This window comes from Labeo rohita, chromosome 9 (genome assembly GCF_022985175.1).
Source record: "Labeo rohita strain BAU-BD-2019 chromosome 9, IGBB_LRoh.1.0, whole genome shotgun sequence".
NCBI lineage: Eukaryota > Metazoa > Chordata > Actinopteri > Cypriniformes > Cyprinidae > Labeo > Labeo rohita.
Genome location: NC_066877.1, coordinates 39648177 through 39665454, shown reverse-complemented (window position 1 = coordinate 39665454; position 17278 = coordinate 39648177). Strand labels below are relative to the sequence as shown.

At 37.6% G+C, this 17278-nt stretch overlaps 1 protein-coding gene and 1 long non-coding RNA gene across 2 annotated transcripts in view; one reads left to right on the top strand and one right to left on the bottom strand.

Annotated features, from left to right (window-relative positions):
* LOC127171286 (deleted in malignant brain tumors 1 protein) overlaps positions 1–9770 on the bottom strand; it is a 48507-nt gene extending 38737 nt beyond the window's left edge. The window contains exons 1-2 of the mRNA XM_051119830.1: positions 9715–9770; positions 9179–9286 (exon numbers count right to left, since the gene is read on the bottom strand). Of these exons, the coding sequence (XP_050975787.1) occupies positions 9179–9212 (34 nt within the window). The 5' untranslated portion in view covers positions 9213–9286; positions 9715–9770. The remainder of the gene's footprint in view (positions 1–9178; positions 9287–9714) is intronic.
* On the top strand, positions 1652–3789 carry LOC127171345 (uncharacterized). The gene is made up of 5 exons (XR_007828501.1): positions 1652–1803; positions 2385–2456; positions 2570–2617; positions 2813–2851; positions 3660–3789. It is a non-coding gene; the product is annotated as an uncharacterized LOC127171345 (long non-coding RNA).
* Positions 9771–17278: the final 7508 nt, after the last annotated feature.

Sequence of the window (17278 nt, the reverse complement as noted above, 5' to 3'; positions counted from 1 at the left end):
CCCCACAATGGAGATTAAACCTGTACAAGCAAACACAATTAATTAATAGGCTCAATTACAAACTTTTATAAAATTTTATTTGTTTTATTTATTTATTTATTTTTTTTTAAGTTTTTATTACTATTTTAAGTTATATTTCTATTCATTTTTAGGCTGACCTCAAATGGACTTCGCTTATTATTTGAAAATGTTCCCTTCATCTAAATTATATGACACTTTCTGACTGTGTGTGATTGTTCTACACCCGTAAAATAATGGTATCTGGCTGTAACAGATCTAAAAAATGCTTTCACCAGGTCTCCCCTTTATAATATTATTTTCTGGCTTTATAATCATAATGTGGCATAATTTAAAAACTGATAACTCAACTTTTGCCAAAATATGATTTCAAATATTGATAATATAGTCATTTTATTTCCAAATAAAATCCCAAAACAAAATTTAGTGAGTAGGATGAGCTAATAAGTGATCCTCTGCTGCCATCTTCAGGTTATGAAATCCGTGAGTGAAAACAACATTATTATTAATAAGTGTTAAGTTATAATAATAATAATAATAATAATAATAATAATAATAATAATAATAAAAATATATTTCAAGGTATACTGACTTAAATTTACATGTCAGATGATAAAAAATAAATGAAGAAAATAGATATAAATATAACTTTGGCTATTTTACACCTCACGTGCGAAGCCTGCGAAAGAACCAGTGCCCGGTTGCATAAAGCACCTTAAGTAATTTTCCACTTACACTTAAGGGCGTTGCATAAAATATCCCTTAAATGTTACTTAAGGGTTTCTTTAGTTGAAACGTCATAGACCCTTAGTATTTCTCTTAAGTATCCCTTAAAACCCTTTAAGTGTTGCATAAAGCCCCTTAGCTGTCATTTCCCTAAGTATAACATAAGGTATGGAAAATGTCACCTTAAGTGTTACACAGCGCGCTGATTCAGTCCACGATCTGCCTCTTTATATGTTAAACAGAATTTAATTTAGGCATTTATTCACATAACCATTGATTAAATTACATTCGCACATAATACCTCAAACATGAGTCCGTCACACACCAGAACAAATTTATATTCTCTCTTTTATTCCTGAATTTTCCTACGTATTACCTGGAGATGACTTAAAAACACACACACAAACCGTATATTGTCACAATTGTGTGTTTATTGTGTTTACGTTTCAGCTTAGCTGCACCGATTACCGCTGTATTCCATCATAACACTTTTATGAGTCCGGATTGGACTTTCAGCGCAAGAGCGCCCTCCGGCTTCGAGTATGAATGAAACATACACAGCATGAGAGTGTTTGGCGCTTCATAATGTTCACATCGCCTCGGAAACTCAATAAAATGATTTGTCAGAATTTTTTGTTTTGAGTGAATTATCAGTTTGAGTTTCCATCTCGCTTGGTCCTTCTCGTTTGGTTTATATTTTGTTCTCCTTATCCGTGTTGTATTGTTTTCTGTGAAAACACACCGCTATCTGCATAATAAATAACGTGTCCATAGCAACAGTAGATTTTTTTTTACGGCAAACCTCGAATCGCTGTCGTAAAACACTTAAAGGTTTCCCTTTAGTAAGGGAAGTGTTTAAGGGATTATATGCAACACCCTTAAATCATCCCCTTAGGTAAGGGGAAATCATGCCTTAAGTTTCATACTTAAGGGAAAAGCTTAAGGTTCTTTATGCAACCGGGCACAGAGGCTATATAAGCAGCGGTCCGCTCACATCACGCGCACAGCCGGACTCCCTTTGACTGAGTGGACATCGCTTGACGGAAGAGCTTTTCTCAGGTAAAGTATTTTTGTGTACATAAGCGTAAAATTGACGGACTGTCATTTAAATGTACCGTATCTAAGCCTGCTGTTCACATAGACGAGTCTTTCCGTCTTTATTTTCTATTGGCCGCTCTTCAGCACCCCTGACTAACTGTTATCGTTAATACCGTTATCTGTATGACGTCATTTGCGCAGATCTGCTAGGATTGAGAAAACCTCACATTCATGTCGGTCAAGGTAACGTTAGTTAAAAAAATATTCTTTTTACACTTATCAACAATAATATTTTCACACTTAAATTGTGTTGTCTCACAGATTTGAGAGAGCGCGCGACACTGACGCACACTGAACGCACGCGCGCGCTCTCTCTACGTGTGTGAGCGAGCGAGAGACAGAAAGACTCACAAGCCAATGTAGCCTATCCTTATCATAATACTACTACTACTAATAATACGTTTTGTTTTTATTAATGACAAAGAATTACAATAAAAGTAAAAGATTTAGCCTATACAGCAGGAAAAAAAAAAAGTCATGTTCAAGTAAAATAATTATATTCAATATGAAAATATTCATTCTTTTTTCTTTCTTTTTTTTAGGTTGTCCTCCAATTGTTGTAAGTGATCAATCTAGCCATTCTGCATCTTGGACTTGCCATATTCAACACACTGGTAAGTCAATAATCATTTACTAAAAATCAGTACATTTCAAGTTGTACTGATATATGCATCTGACTGGTACTGAGTGATTCTTTTTTTTTCTCTCCCCTTTGTTTTTGTGTCAGTAGCTGCTGCACCCCAAATACTCCACAGCATTGAGCATCTATGGCTTTGTAAGTATATTTTTTTTTTCAGTTGACTGTCAAACACATTCACAATATTTTTATGCCACAGTTTTAATGTATTCATTAGTGGTTAGTGAAATATAATTATTTAACTACACAACACACTGTGTGAATAGTGTAATGTGCCTTCCTGCTATACTACTTTTAATCTTTTTTTATTTATTTTTTATATTTTTTTGTCAGATTTATCAAGATCATCTGAAAAGAGTGCATCTGTGCCATGTAAGTAATTTAATGTTATTTTGCTATAGAGTAGACGTGAAGAGTTCAGATGCAAAACCAGCTAAATCCATCTGATGTCTTTCTTTAAAAAATGCATTTTTATCAGGCTCAGATGTATAGGTTTCTATGTAAGTACCGGTACTTCTGATTGGGCTGAGGCTGCTATTTTAGCGAGTTTGAAGAAAAAGTATTTGATGGACGTATAATATGGGTTGAGAACATTCACTCAGTATCATTATCTCATTTTTGACTGAGATGGCTTTTAGCTGGTTTTGCATCTGAACTCTTCATGTGTAAATGTATGTTTTCTTTTAGGAAATTAAAATAGGCCATAATATCTTAAAATTAATTTTGTTATTCTGATTGAGTCAGGGTGTTGTGAGTGGTCAAGTATAGGGCCAAAATTAATATTATTAATTTTACTGACATTTTACATGTAACATTTTGAATACTCTATTACTCATATAGCTGTAAACTGCACCATTTCACAGGCTGTGATATTCGCCAAAGAGAGCATTGCCAAGTAGTGCAGGGTGTCCAAACTTTTATAAGACTTTTTCTCTTTTTTTTTTTGTCATTTTTAAACTGTAAAATTGTATGTTTAAAATCAAATCTACAACATATTAAAGTCTGCAAAAAGTGGAAAATTTTTAAAATGACTAACCACATATAGTGTTTTTTTTTTTTTTTTTATCTTCTTCTTATGCTAAGCTTCATGTTTAAACAGGCAAACTTGTGCCACATACAAAAGACTGATTTTTTTTTTTTTAAAATATATATATATATATATTTTCTGCAAATACTGCAGTTTGCTGGATGGAGAACCAGAGACGTTTATAAACAGATGGCATGGTGGAAGAAGCAAGCAGGCCCTACAACAATAACAACAACAACAACAACAACAAAAATCTTTCTGAGGTATGCTACAAATGTTGTTAACATTTACCATTGAGATCACATGAGATCTGACTAACTATGTGTCAATATGTGTCCCCATCTTTATGTCTCTCTTTCATTTATTCTGTCCCTCTTTTAGGATAAACTTGAGGTCCTGAGGGGAGTTTCTATTGTGCATTTGTGCATTAGTTGATGTCACCTTTTCAATAATAAATTCAAATAAATTTTTCTTATACAGTATTTATATGGTGTCATTCTTACTTGGGATGGGGGGAGGAGGGAGGTACATGTGTGTGTTATATTTGTGGAAATAACATTGTTAAAAAAAACTGGAGGAAGTCTTTAATAATACGTTTTTGTAGATTTTAGCGAGCCAATTAATTAGGCTATATAGGCTACTTTAGCAGACCAGCTAATATTGCTTTGGTTAATTTTGTTGTTCTTATTAATTAAATAAATATAGGTCTGCATTTCATATACATTTCCATTGGGAATCCAGACTCGGGCCAGTACCGGCTAATTGTATAATCTATGCTGGCGTGATTGTGGCCCGATGCCGGCAGTGTCGGCTCAGTTTCGGCAGCCGGACTCGGGCCAGCGGACTCGGGCCAGCGTACTCGGGCCGATTCTGGCGCGTCATTCACTCCCGTAATTCACACGAGTCCGGCAACCGCATCTGGCCAGAGTCATTTCTTCCGGCCTGCCGGATTCGGGCCGTTATTGGGCCAGATCATTTTGGCTACCTGGGTTAATAAAACCGCTAACGTTACACCAGCGAGGAATATGAATGTGCATGAGTTATTTTATTTGCTGTTATTTAAATTTTTCGTTTTTGAATTCAAGCATTTCAGTGCGCTTAAACAGATCACCTTTTACAGCAGATGTAATTCACAAACAACGGACAGCTTTGACCTAAATATGATTTTCAGTTATAATAATTAATCCTAAAATTCGACATTAGTAACTTACTTTTTGCAGCATCAGTCGCGCGCGCGCACGCACAAGATCTCCCGGTTCTTACTTTGAATTCAGTTGACTGGAGACTCGCTCTAAACGGATCATTTGAATCAATGGGTTGTCGACTCGAGAACAGCTGCAATCGGATCATTCCATTCGTGAATGAATCGTTTGGTACGATTGGCGAATCAGATTAACAGGTTCATTGAAAAGAATCAGTTTGTTCATGAATCAGACACCGCTTGTGCGTCTCAGAGCACGTGATATATTATAAGAGGTAACGATAAGTTTATGAAATGTAGTGAAGTAAAAAGTACGATCTTACGCTTTGGAATGTAATGAAGTAAAAGTGAAAGTTACTCAAAATAAAACTACTCCAGTAAAGTACAGATACTTGAAAAATGTACTTAAGTACAGTAACGAATTACAACTACTTCGTTACTGCCCACCACTGCACATAAATAAGGCAGGAATACACCAGGATTAAGGAAATCACATGACAGGAACATGAAACACGGCTAAATATTAAAAAAAATAAATAAATAAAAAAAAAAAAAAAAAAACCCCAAAACCAACGTGACACCCTTGTAGTGTTACAGGTTTGGTGTCTAGATGAGCATGAGCATGTCTGTAGTCACTGAGCCATGTGTTACAATTTTTTGTTTACTAAAAGTTGTAGGCTACTCAAGTCAACCTCAGTGAAGCCATATCTTCAGATCACTCAGTTTGCAATTGTAAAACTAAATTTTGTAGATTGGCATGTATATGTACAATCATTTGATGTTTGTGAGTTTCTATGCAAAAACATAATTTCAGAAAGTTTTAGTTTTGCATTTCACAAATGTATATATCTGTGTTAGTGTGTTAGAAGTTGTTTAGAGCAGTCAAATTGTTGCCAGTGTTGGGCAGTGTTACTCTGAAAATGTAATTAAATTACTGATTACTGATTACTCCTCTAAAAAGTAATCAAATTACTGTTCTGATTACTGTATTTCAAAAGTAATTAGTTACATTACTCATTACGTTACTTTTTTCTGTACATCCAATTTACGTAAAATAGTGAACTTGTAACTGCCTACCATCCCAGCATAAACGCTCTGATAAAATATTTGTTATTAAAGCATCAGCATTCACAAACTGCTGTTATTTTAACTAAAAGCAATAGGCTGCTGTGTGCATGGTTGCAGAATGCACGGCATTTCGAGCAGTGAGTGGATTCTCTGATTGTCCATTGCATTTCAGAAATCAACATTGTTCAACACTACTAACACGTTATAAATAGAAACTCTGCCTATGCTTACGCCTGTTAATCGTTTTTGTTTTATATAGTTGGTCTTGTTGCCTTTGTGCAATAATTTGTTTTAGATATTTTATTTTAGACAGTTCTATTTTTCAAATCTTGTACCGCGCAAGTCTTGTACTCTCTGTTGCGTCGAGTCCAGTACCAGTGGATAAGAGACCACTCTCATTGGACTCGACGCAACAGAGAGCGGCGCGGTACGACAACAGAAGCTGATGCGTTGCTCTCCGCACCCGGTACGTTCTCAATAAGTTTTAATGTGCCGTGCTGCCCTTTCAGAGGTTTTAAATTGGATATGGAGTTTTTCACGGTTGAAAAGGATTTCTTCCCCTCTAATTGACAATGCACAATAATGTTCTTGCTTTTGACAGAAATAAACTCAAAATAATGATTGTATTTCCAACTACAGAACGCGTGCTTTCCACTCTCCATGCTGACTATGTTTTCATTGGTAGTATCTGCCTCACAGGCACTTTCCAGTCAAAGTATGTCTCAGGTAAAGGACGTTGCATGTGCTAGCCAACACCCTTTTTATAATCTACATGATAAATCACATTCTGTCAGCAATAATGTAACGCAGCAGTAACGCATGTTTGTAACTATACTCGAATTACTAATTTGAAAATTATAACGCGTTAAATTACTCCGTTATTAAAAAAAATAATCTAATTACAGTAACGCGTTACAAAGTAATGTGTTACTGCCCAACACTGCTTGTTGGTAAATGTCTTTTTAACCCCTGAGCTACAGACATCACAAAAGAGAGACATGATAACCAACTCAGAAAACCCATATTTTACCTTTTATATGCAGAATTATGTTAATGGTAGACTCATCAACTTGCACTGGTTGTAAAATTAAGACTATAAAATGAAAATATTCAAAGTTATTTTGAAGATCTCTCAGAGTTGCAGAACACAGGATTTTTTTTTTTTTTTTTTTTTTTTTTTTTTTTTTTTACTTTCTATCGCAATGGACATCAGAGCAGGAACCTCATGTATTAGTTGTATAACAGGTTGAGAATTTTCTGCAACCATTTCAAAGCTAAATACAGAGGTACAAATTCTAATGTTAATGATTTACGACCACTGATGTTAATTAATGAAATTAATATTAATTTCATTTATGTCTTCAAAGTGACTATAACCTGTAGATCAATTTTTCATTGGTTTTATTGAGAAACAGCCATAGTGGATGTGAGATCAGTGAATACACAGAAACACACACACTCACAGTGCCGGCCCGTTCAACAGGCGATACAGGCGGTCGCCTAGGGCCCCGCGGCCGCTAGGTTGTCAATTGTATTTTTTGGTGCGTTTTATTTGAAGCGGCGCTGCGCAGAAAGATCCGTGTTTAAAATCAAAGTTCCGCAAGAACTATAGAGTGCAGGCAGCTTTGCATGCTTTCTACTCGCTCTTGCGGTACTTTAATGTTATCCACCGATCGGTGTGGGCAGCGCAACTAAAAGCCGCACGCGCCTTACATAACTAAGGTAACGAGCACCAGTGCTGTACAGTGCGGCATATGTGTCGAACGTATGAAAAAAATTTCAAATCTACCTCAGTAGAACGCGTGCGTGATTTTGCAATTTTGCATGGGTTTAAGTCTGTTTACAAACCTGTTGTCTATTGAGACCATTTTAATCAAAGGGTTTGCTCCAAATTATTTTAATAACATCAGTCGAGATTTTTTTAATAACTTCCTTTTTTGATCTCACATGGTTTCACATCACAGAATGAAAATCATTATTTTATATAGTATTCTATAAAGTGATAAAGGCTGTTCATTAGCATTGTATTGCATATTCATATAAAATTCCCGATGTGGCTCGAAGAACAGAGATAAACCATTTAGTCGCAATCGTACAGATATGTCTCCATGTTTCATGAGTTAAAATGTCTCTTAGTTTTATTCAGCTATGCGAAAGCGTATACCTTTGTCCTTATTAGGGATTTCCAGTATGAATGAAACATTCTATTACATGTATTACATATATTAACACCTTATTTTGGGTAAAAATAGGAAATGTAATACTTATCTTTAAGTAAGTTTTAAGTTTTTTTTGTTTGTTTGTTTGTTTGTTTGTTTGGGGGTTTTTTTCCAGTGTAGAGAATGTTTTACCTCTCTCAGAGTAAATGCACAAGACTTTCTGACAAAAAGTTAAGATTTTTTTTGTTTGTTTGTTTGTTTTTTTTTTTTTTTTTTTTGGTCAAAGATTTATCTAATAGTTAATTTTATAATAAATGCTTATACCTTTCTAAACATTTATAATTAGGCCTCCTGTATGTTAACAGGTCATGCTGCAGTTTTCTGTAAAATATATTGATAATCATTAACAATAATTATTGTTTGTTTAATGTTTTTATTTACTAATAACAATAATCTGAATTTGTCATATTGATAAAAACAACATTTCGGCCAAACTGTGCAGTCCTACAAACAGTTTTTTTTTTACATATGTTTGTTGAATGCATTACAATTAATACCATTCACGCTTAAATATTGAAATAGTCATTTTATGTGCTTTCTCTTCAAATTTCAAAATTGTTGAAAATTTGACAGTTTTTTACACTATAGTGGGGCTCATTTTCATTATTTTGCCTAGGGCGCCACAAACCTACAGGCCGGCACTGCACACTCACACCACTTCCACACACACTGATACCTTGATGCTATAATGCTCACAATCATATATTTATCAAAACAATCAGCAAGTACACATAAACCCATACATATACATGCAAAGACATTTGAACATATGCTCAAATTCTCCCACTTCAACCAAAAAACAAGTTTTTTTGAGACTTCATTTCATCTTATCTTTTTTTCCCCCACATTCTTACGACATTGTTCATTCTTACAGTATGTGTTCTGTTCAAAATCTTAAACACTAGTTCAACTATAGTGCACAAACTCTAATTATTATGTATGTATTATTATGTACCTAATTATTATTATCTAATTATTATGTAATTATTAATTAATTGTTTCAATTTAGTTTCAGAAAAAAAAAATGTAAAAGCTCAATGTAAGCAATGATGGCACAATAATAACTGTTTTAAGGATAAAATTTTACTGTGATATTACCATGGTGATATTCATTATATTTTAATCTTTAATCTTCATCTTTTATAAAAAATAAAAAGTGAAAATCAACTGAAAATAGAGTTTACCCAACATCAGAGTGAGAAGCGAAGGTCTTGGCATTGCGATGCTTGCGTCTTTTCAAAATGTACATGCATTAAGAGTTTACTTCCTTATAAGTGAGAAAAGCTGATGATCTGTGATAAGAACGGAAATGTACAGACAAGGGACTTTGTTAAAAACAACACATATCGAGTTAAATTCAGCACATGTTCTGGGTGTGGTCAGGGACAACACATATCAAGTTAAATTCAACACAAATGTTTCACTTTAGTAAACACATTATTGTGATGTTTTCGAGCGTACATGTTACTGAGCAATTTAAAAAAAAAGTTTTAAAATAAAAGATGTGTTAATTTAAATATTATGAAATCACAAATAAACAAAGATATAGTTTGTTAACATGGAATTAATTATAATACTATGTGTTCACTGAACTGTTTTATTACAGTATGCTGAATATAAAACTGTTAAACAAGAATATTAAAACATTCAATACTTGCTTAAACAAGCACTTCAATACATTCCTCTTTTAAAAACATTTATCAGATGCCATAAAACTCACACATATCCATTAAGCGCTTGTCTGCAAGTTCATAACATGTAAATTGGTTCTGGTGTAGCCTTCAGAAAAGGAGCAGGGTTGGGCACTGCTGCTCTAATTGCCATTAATCAGCTCTTTCCAGACACTGCAACATGGTAAAATGCATGTTTTTTTTTTCATTGATGGAAAATGCAATAAAACGAATGTTCCCTACAATATGTTTTTCTTCTTTTTTAACCTTTTGAGCGGTACGGTCCCACATATGGGATTCTATTTTCTGTGCCCCTGGGAGTACGGTCCCACATATGGGATTTCGAACGTTCGGTGACGTCACGCAACTGCCAAATTCAAACTGTGTTTTCGCGCGTTGGCTGGCGCTGAGCCAGAGAGAGATGCGCGCTGCGCTTGTCATATAATTACAATTGAGCAGTGTTTTCAACGACTTAACGTTTATTTTAGGTTTCAGGAATTTAAATACACATAATTACTAGTAAAACAATACATTTAGAGTTTGTAAAATGCACACGGATGTCTATGGAAGCAGCAATAACAATCCATTCAAGTATAATTTGCCGACGTGTTTGATTTATATCAGATACACATAATGTAAGTAATGATATAATTCACTCCATTCCTTTCCCACTTCACCAGCTACTTACTTGCATGTATTTCGGGAGAAACTGGTGAATTTACGTGCTGTAAATCCGGCTGACAGGACCCTCTGAACTGCAGCGCGAACAAACATGGCGGCGCCCATCACACGTCATAGATCACGATCCAGATCATTTATAAAGGTTTTAAAACGGCAAAATACACTCACTTACACGTATTCGTGAATCGGAATATCAGATAGTTGAAAACATGGTAAGCAAGTGTGTGAATATTTTGAATAAAAAAGGAAAAACGAAATAAAAGCGATACGTCTGTCATACAGCGCTATAGTGGCTGCGGTGTCAATCATGACGCGTCGCCATGGAAACAATAAAGTGAACGTTCTAAAATAACGGTCGCCTAAAAAAAACTCACTCTGGGGGGTCAGATAGAATATTTTAAACTCACCAGTGAAAGGGTTAAATCTTGTAACAATGGGAAAATACAAAAAAACAAACAAACAAACAAAACGATTTCTGCAACAAAACTGAAACTGTTTAGCTGTGAGAAATGAGATTGGTTCTCCGAAATGAAGTTCAGTGTGAAATGCTGAATTCGCTGTACTGATTCTAAAAAAAGCTCTTTTTAGACAAACAACTTAACATGGATAAAGCTGTGAGACAGATTTGAGGAAGTGTCGTTTTATACAAGCACAGATGCGGCACATCTTGTTATTATGTAGCACACAAGCATATGTTAAGCTGTTTGTTTAAACTTAAAATCAATTTTCCCCTAACACTTTCAATAATAATATCAGTTGCAGAACTCATAGTTACTCTTTTCAATAGACCACTGACCAATTCAGTTGTTTAGACATAAAACAGTGATTATGTCCAAACTTCCTATAAATGTCATAACCTGTTTCCCTTATAGAGCAGAAGCAGGAGATGAAAAGATGATGACAAAAAAAGGAGCAGAGTTTATTGAATAGTCTTTAGTTAATGTTTTAACAACATGTTGCTGACAATTTGTCTAACTATTTATACCAAACTGCTTCAAAACAACATCCCATAAACCTTGAATTTCCATAAATACTCCATCTTATCTCTTATTTAAAGACAAGCATCCTTTGAAACCACACATCATAAGGAAAAATGAGATAAAACATACTAGTAATATGCCTAAATTAATGAATAAATCAATGAAATTAGTATATAAATGGTTGAAATGATTAATATAAATGATTATTGTTACGTGATGAATGAAGCATGAAACGGGCGGATCCATCTGCAGAGCTTTATTAAAGTGTTCATTGGATGCCTATTTTCCACAAGTTGATATGATTATTAATGACAAGTCTCTGATATACTTTGATTAAAAATTCTCAATGGTTTTGTGAAACAACACCCTATTTACCTTGTCAAAATGAGCTCTGCAAAAATCATCTCATTCTAAGGGGTTGTTCCTTTAAATGCAAATGAGCTCTGCTCACCCCGCCCCTCTCTTCTCTCTGTGGAATGACGTTCTTGTTTACCTAAACGCATGTAGCCGTGTTTAGCCTCTAAACTTCCTAACTACCACGTTATAAGGAAAGGCGATCGCAGAGATTCATAAAAAAATGCTTATACTCACTTCTGCTATAAGTGAAGCTGGATCATGAATGATTCGCGTGAACATAGATGGATAAATGTAGATTGGGAGGTGCATCTTCGGCAGCTCAGATGTCGCGAGTAAATGACGACCACTATGTTCATTATTACATCCAGCAACACAACACCTCAATCGCTCAGTCAGAGATATTCTTGTTTAACTTACATCCCTGCTCCTGCATCAAAACAAAGAGGGCAGACTGTGACAGCTGATCCAAGGTAAAACGCTCATGTCAATCAACTATCGTGGGAGCGACCTCTGCCGGTGTGATGGCACACCGACAGGCATCTGAGAACGGGTCGATTTGAAAAAGGGGATATTATTTTTACAGATTCATTAAAAACCGCGGCATGGATTTTTATCATTATAGGGTAGATTTGTACATACACTGCCAACACACATTAATGTTCAAACAACGTGAAAAAGTGAACTTGGCATCCGATGACCCCTTTAAGGGACATCGACAACGGCATGGTCAAACAGGCACGGTTAGGCAACGGCATACAGGTATGTTAGAGCAAGACAAAAGAGTAGTCCAAAAAGCAGGCGTGGGTCAATCAGCGGTGAACGTTATCCGAAGGGGGGCAAGGCCAAATGGGGTAATCTGAAAAGACAGGCGAGGGTTTCAAAAGGCAGGCAGCGAGACAGACTAAATTAAATAACTAGGCTAGATTACAAGACTGGTAAAGCAAGGCAAAAACAAGAAGAAACTAGACACAGGATAACAAGGAAAACGCTTTGTATGAATGCTAAAGACAATTCAATACTCAGCAACTAGAGAAAGGAAGTCCAGGGCTTAAATAGGGTCTCTGATTGGACGCAGGTGATAAGAGCAATGGCTGATGGGGAATGTAGTCCAGGGTGTGGTGAAAAAGTCAATGTAATATGAATGCAAGAGAGCAACATCAGGTGGTCACCGGCCAGATTCGTAACAATTATATGATTAAATTAAATTGATTGTGTGCCTCGGGACCTTATCTGGCATTCTCTCCTTTCGCACGGTGCTCTCGATGGGTATGTGATGTGGATCCAGTTCCTCTATGTCAACACAGTGTCATCCGATGCCCCGCCGGCCTGTCCAAACCATTTCCGATCACTGTCGGCGTGCACCAGGGATCTGCCCACTCTTGTATCCCCTAAACAGCACATTAGGCTGCTTCCGGTCCCGTGTTGCAGAGTGGTGTGCATTTGTAGCTCCCTGGAGATTTGTTTTTCTGTTGAAATCTCTATCTTACTATTACTTTCTGTTGTTTAAAGTGAGAAAATATAGCTTTTTCCCACCAGATTTCTGATATTATCCATTCAACTAATCTGATCGTTCGCTTTTATTCTATAACCGTGAGTGCAATGCCGTGCTGTGCGTTAGCATTCCGTTTGCCGGTTAGCCTGCCATTTGTGTCCCCACTCACGTCTCTATTCACGTCTACTACCACTTTCCCTTTTTTCCCTCGCTCTCGTTGATCACTCATTTTTATTCTACAACCGCCAGTGCAGCGCACCTGTAGTGTGTTAGCTAGTTATTTTGTCATTCACTTTTACTTTTTCTATCCACCTCTACAACCGTTGTTGTTTTCTCCCCCTGATTTTTTCTTCACAAGTTCATCAAACAACAGTAGTGAGTTGAAATCGTTGTACAACTACGGTGAGTAAAAGCTTCTTCTCCTTTTCTGGTCACCTGCAGCACCTGTCATATGCATAGCTTATAAATCTCTGTCATGAGCCACATCTAAATGGTAAAGGGGGAGTTGTTTCTACAATTTATAGCAGTATTTTCGGTTACACTTTATTTTGATAGTCCGCTTTAGACATTCAACTAATTATAAGTAACTTTGCCACTACATGTCAACTAGTCATTAGAGTGTTAGTAGACTGTCTGTGGACTATCAAAATAAAGTGTTACCTTTTCAGTGTTTCTCAGAGAGCAGGCTTCAAGTATAACTCATTTGAAGTAATGGTGCTTCATGTAACATTATCCAGAGAAACAAGTGTTAATGATAAATCCCCCATGACGTTTGTACTTGCTACTGTATACAGGCCACCAGGGCACCATACAGATTATCTTAAAGAATTCTGTAGCGTCTGGACCAATCAGACATACATTAATTGTTACATTTAACAAATAGTCTTTAAACACAACAGGCCAGCTACATGCTGGAGCTCTGGAGACAACCCCCCCAAAGCAACTAACACCCCAAAAGGGCTCAGTTGCCAGGACAATGATCTGATATCACAGGTTTTATGGCCTCAAGGAATGCAAACGGAGCACATTTCTCTATAGGAAAGACACAATGCCTATAGAAATGGACTCTTTCCTACTCATTCACAGACAAACCTTTCTTTGACCTTCCTATCACACATAGCCCAGGTCATTGTGTACAGTATTACTGCATTGTATTTTAATTTTGTCTGTTGTATTTGTATTTGTCTTTCTACTGTTTTATGCATGTATTATGATAGATGACTAGTAGTATAACCCACCTATGTCATGCTTGGACTCTTTGAGTTCGTATTTTAATGATCTAAAAGATGGTGTAAATTAGATGTTGATACCTTTGCAACATGTTAGTGTTTTAAGAAACCTTAGTAGTTTTGCATCAACACCCAATCGAATTACATATGCAAATTACCATGCTCACAGACAAAGAGTCGTAAACTTTCTCTCCAAAGGTGAAAGTCACCATTGGTTCATGGACCTCCTGGAGGCACAGCCTCCAGAGAGTTTAAAGGCATCGACCCCTCTCTCTTCTCCCTCTCTTCTCTCTTCTTCACTCGTCTGCAACATCTTCCGATTGTTGCCCGTGTGGAGGAACCCACGGGGAGCCGGAGCCGGCACAGGGCGTGCCCGGCGGGCCCGACAGGCCCAACATACAGAGCTGTGGCTCTCGACCACAAAGAGCCAGACAGTTCGACTTAACCCTGGAATTCATCTTCATGACTCGCCTCAGTCAGTCAGTGGTTCTTGGAGAACCTAAGAAGATGAGCTAGAACTCTTCAGGACTTCCCTAAGCGTGCGCCAGGCCTTGCGGCCTTGTCTTTCCATTCCTCAAAGATCACAGGACTTCAGCTGGGTCCCTCTCAGCTCTTGGTTCTTCTTCACTTTTCACATGGGAAGAAACTCCCAGTCACCAACGAGTCAGGACATCTTTGGAATTCATCACTCTTCAGACCCGGAAGAACGTGATTGCAATTCCAAAACCACCACTGCTTCAAACCACCAAGACTTTCAGAGACTGCATTTGGACACTTGTTCGACGACCAAGGCAATGCAAGTATCGTACACTTAACTAAACATACAGAGGTTTAGTATAAGCTGTAGACAGCACTGATGGTTTCACAGCAGGTGGTTAACTGACTCTTTTCATAGCTTCATTTCCTTGTCTCTCTCTAACTGCTTCTCACTGACCATTCCCCCATGTATGAGTGATTTCATGTTTGTTTGTTTAGATTAGTTATGTGTTAGTCCTTCGTTAATAAACTATTGTGCACAAATTACATGAGTTTTGATTCTGATTCTGCCTTGCAAATTAATGTCCCTTTACGATTCTGATTCGAGCTACTTGCTCTAATGCAATGGTACTTTAAGAAAGTTATTTTCTGTGGCCAAGAAAATATCATTTCTTAGAGTTGATATAAAAATTATACTGAATGTTCGCTGAGCGAACAGATTAGTTGATGGAAAATTGATTCTGCTACAGTTACTACTGGCAGCTGATATAAGTAATTGTAATTAATCATAATTAATTGTAATTATTTATATACATTTCCCTTTGAGCTAAATTCGCTACAATTCGCTGATTTTATATCTGAGCTGGTGTTGGCTACAGATAAGGTCTTAATAGTAGGTGACTTTAACAACCATGTTGATAATGAAAACGATGCACTGGCAGCAGAATTTACAGACATTCTAAATTCTATTGGAGTTAGGCAACACGTGTCAGGTCCCACTCATTGTCAAAATCATACTCTAGACTTAATACTGTCACATGGAATTGATGTCAATCCCGTTGAGATTCTGCAGCAAAGTGATGATATCTCTGATCATTATCTAGTCTCGTGTTTACTCCAGATAACTAAAACTCTAAATTCAACTCCTTATTACAAGTTTGGTAGAACCATCACTTCTACTACAAAAAATTGCTTTCTAAGTAATCTTCCTGACTTATCTGAATTCCTCAACATGTCCAATAGCTCAGAAAAACGTCTAAGGTTACGTATGTAACCCTGGTTCCCCGAAGGGAACGAGACGCCGCGTCGAAACGCTTTGGGAACGCCTTCAGCGTGACCGCGCTCTGAATCACGTGTGCAATCAAACCAATGGAAGAACGAAACGTCACAGGCGGGTGACGTCACTGACCAGGAAGCATAAAAGCACGTGCGCCAGAACGAGCGTCAGCTTCCAGGAGAGAAGCAGCGCTCGCAGGGACGCAGGAGGATGGCTACGAGACGCGGCGTCTCGTTCCCTTCGGGGAACCAGGGTTACATACGTAACCTTAGACGTTCCCCTTCAGGAACTCGAGCCGCGTCGAAACGCTTTGGGAACGAGATGCCCACGCCGCCAGACCCCTAGTCCCTGCCTAGGATGTGCTAGGACAAAGGACAGAGGTACAAGGCGAGAGCCACAGGTCCAATTCATAAAACCTAACAAAGGTCAAAGGTGAGGACCATCCCGCAGCGTTGCAAATATCTTGCATGGGAACCCCAGCAAGAAAAGCTTTGGAGGCAGCCATGCTCCGGGTAGAATGGGCTCTGACCCCTAAAGGAGGAGGGAGGTCAGAAGCCTCATAAGCAGAAAGGATAGCGTCCACTACCCAGCGACTTAAAGTTTGCTTAGAAGCAGGGAGGCCCCTTTTTGGGGGGCCATAACAGACAAATAACTGGTCTGACTTTCTCCACCTGGCAGCCCTGTGGACGTATGCATCCAGCGCTCGCACTGGACACATACAATTAAGCTTCTGCTGGTCAGCATCCCAAAAGGGGGGAGGACAAAAGGCCTGGAGTACGACAGGCCGTGGTGTCGAGGTGGGGACCTTAGGGACATAACCTGCTTTTGGAAACAGGAAAGCTTTAGAAAGGCCTGGCGCGAAGTCCAGGAAAGAAGGGGCCACAGAGAGGGCCTGAAGATCCCCAATTCTCTTAAGGGAGGAAAGAGCTAAGAGAAGGACAGTTTTTAAAGTAAGGAATCTGTCCGAGATTTCCTCAACAGGCTCGAAGGGAGGCCTGCAGAGAGCCTCTAACACCACAGACAGGTCCCAAGAGGGGACACGAGGTCGTACAGGAGGCCTGAGCCTCAAAGCACCGCGGAGGAAACGTGTAACGAGAGGGTCCTTTCCCACGGAAAGACCAC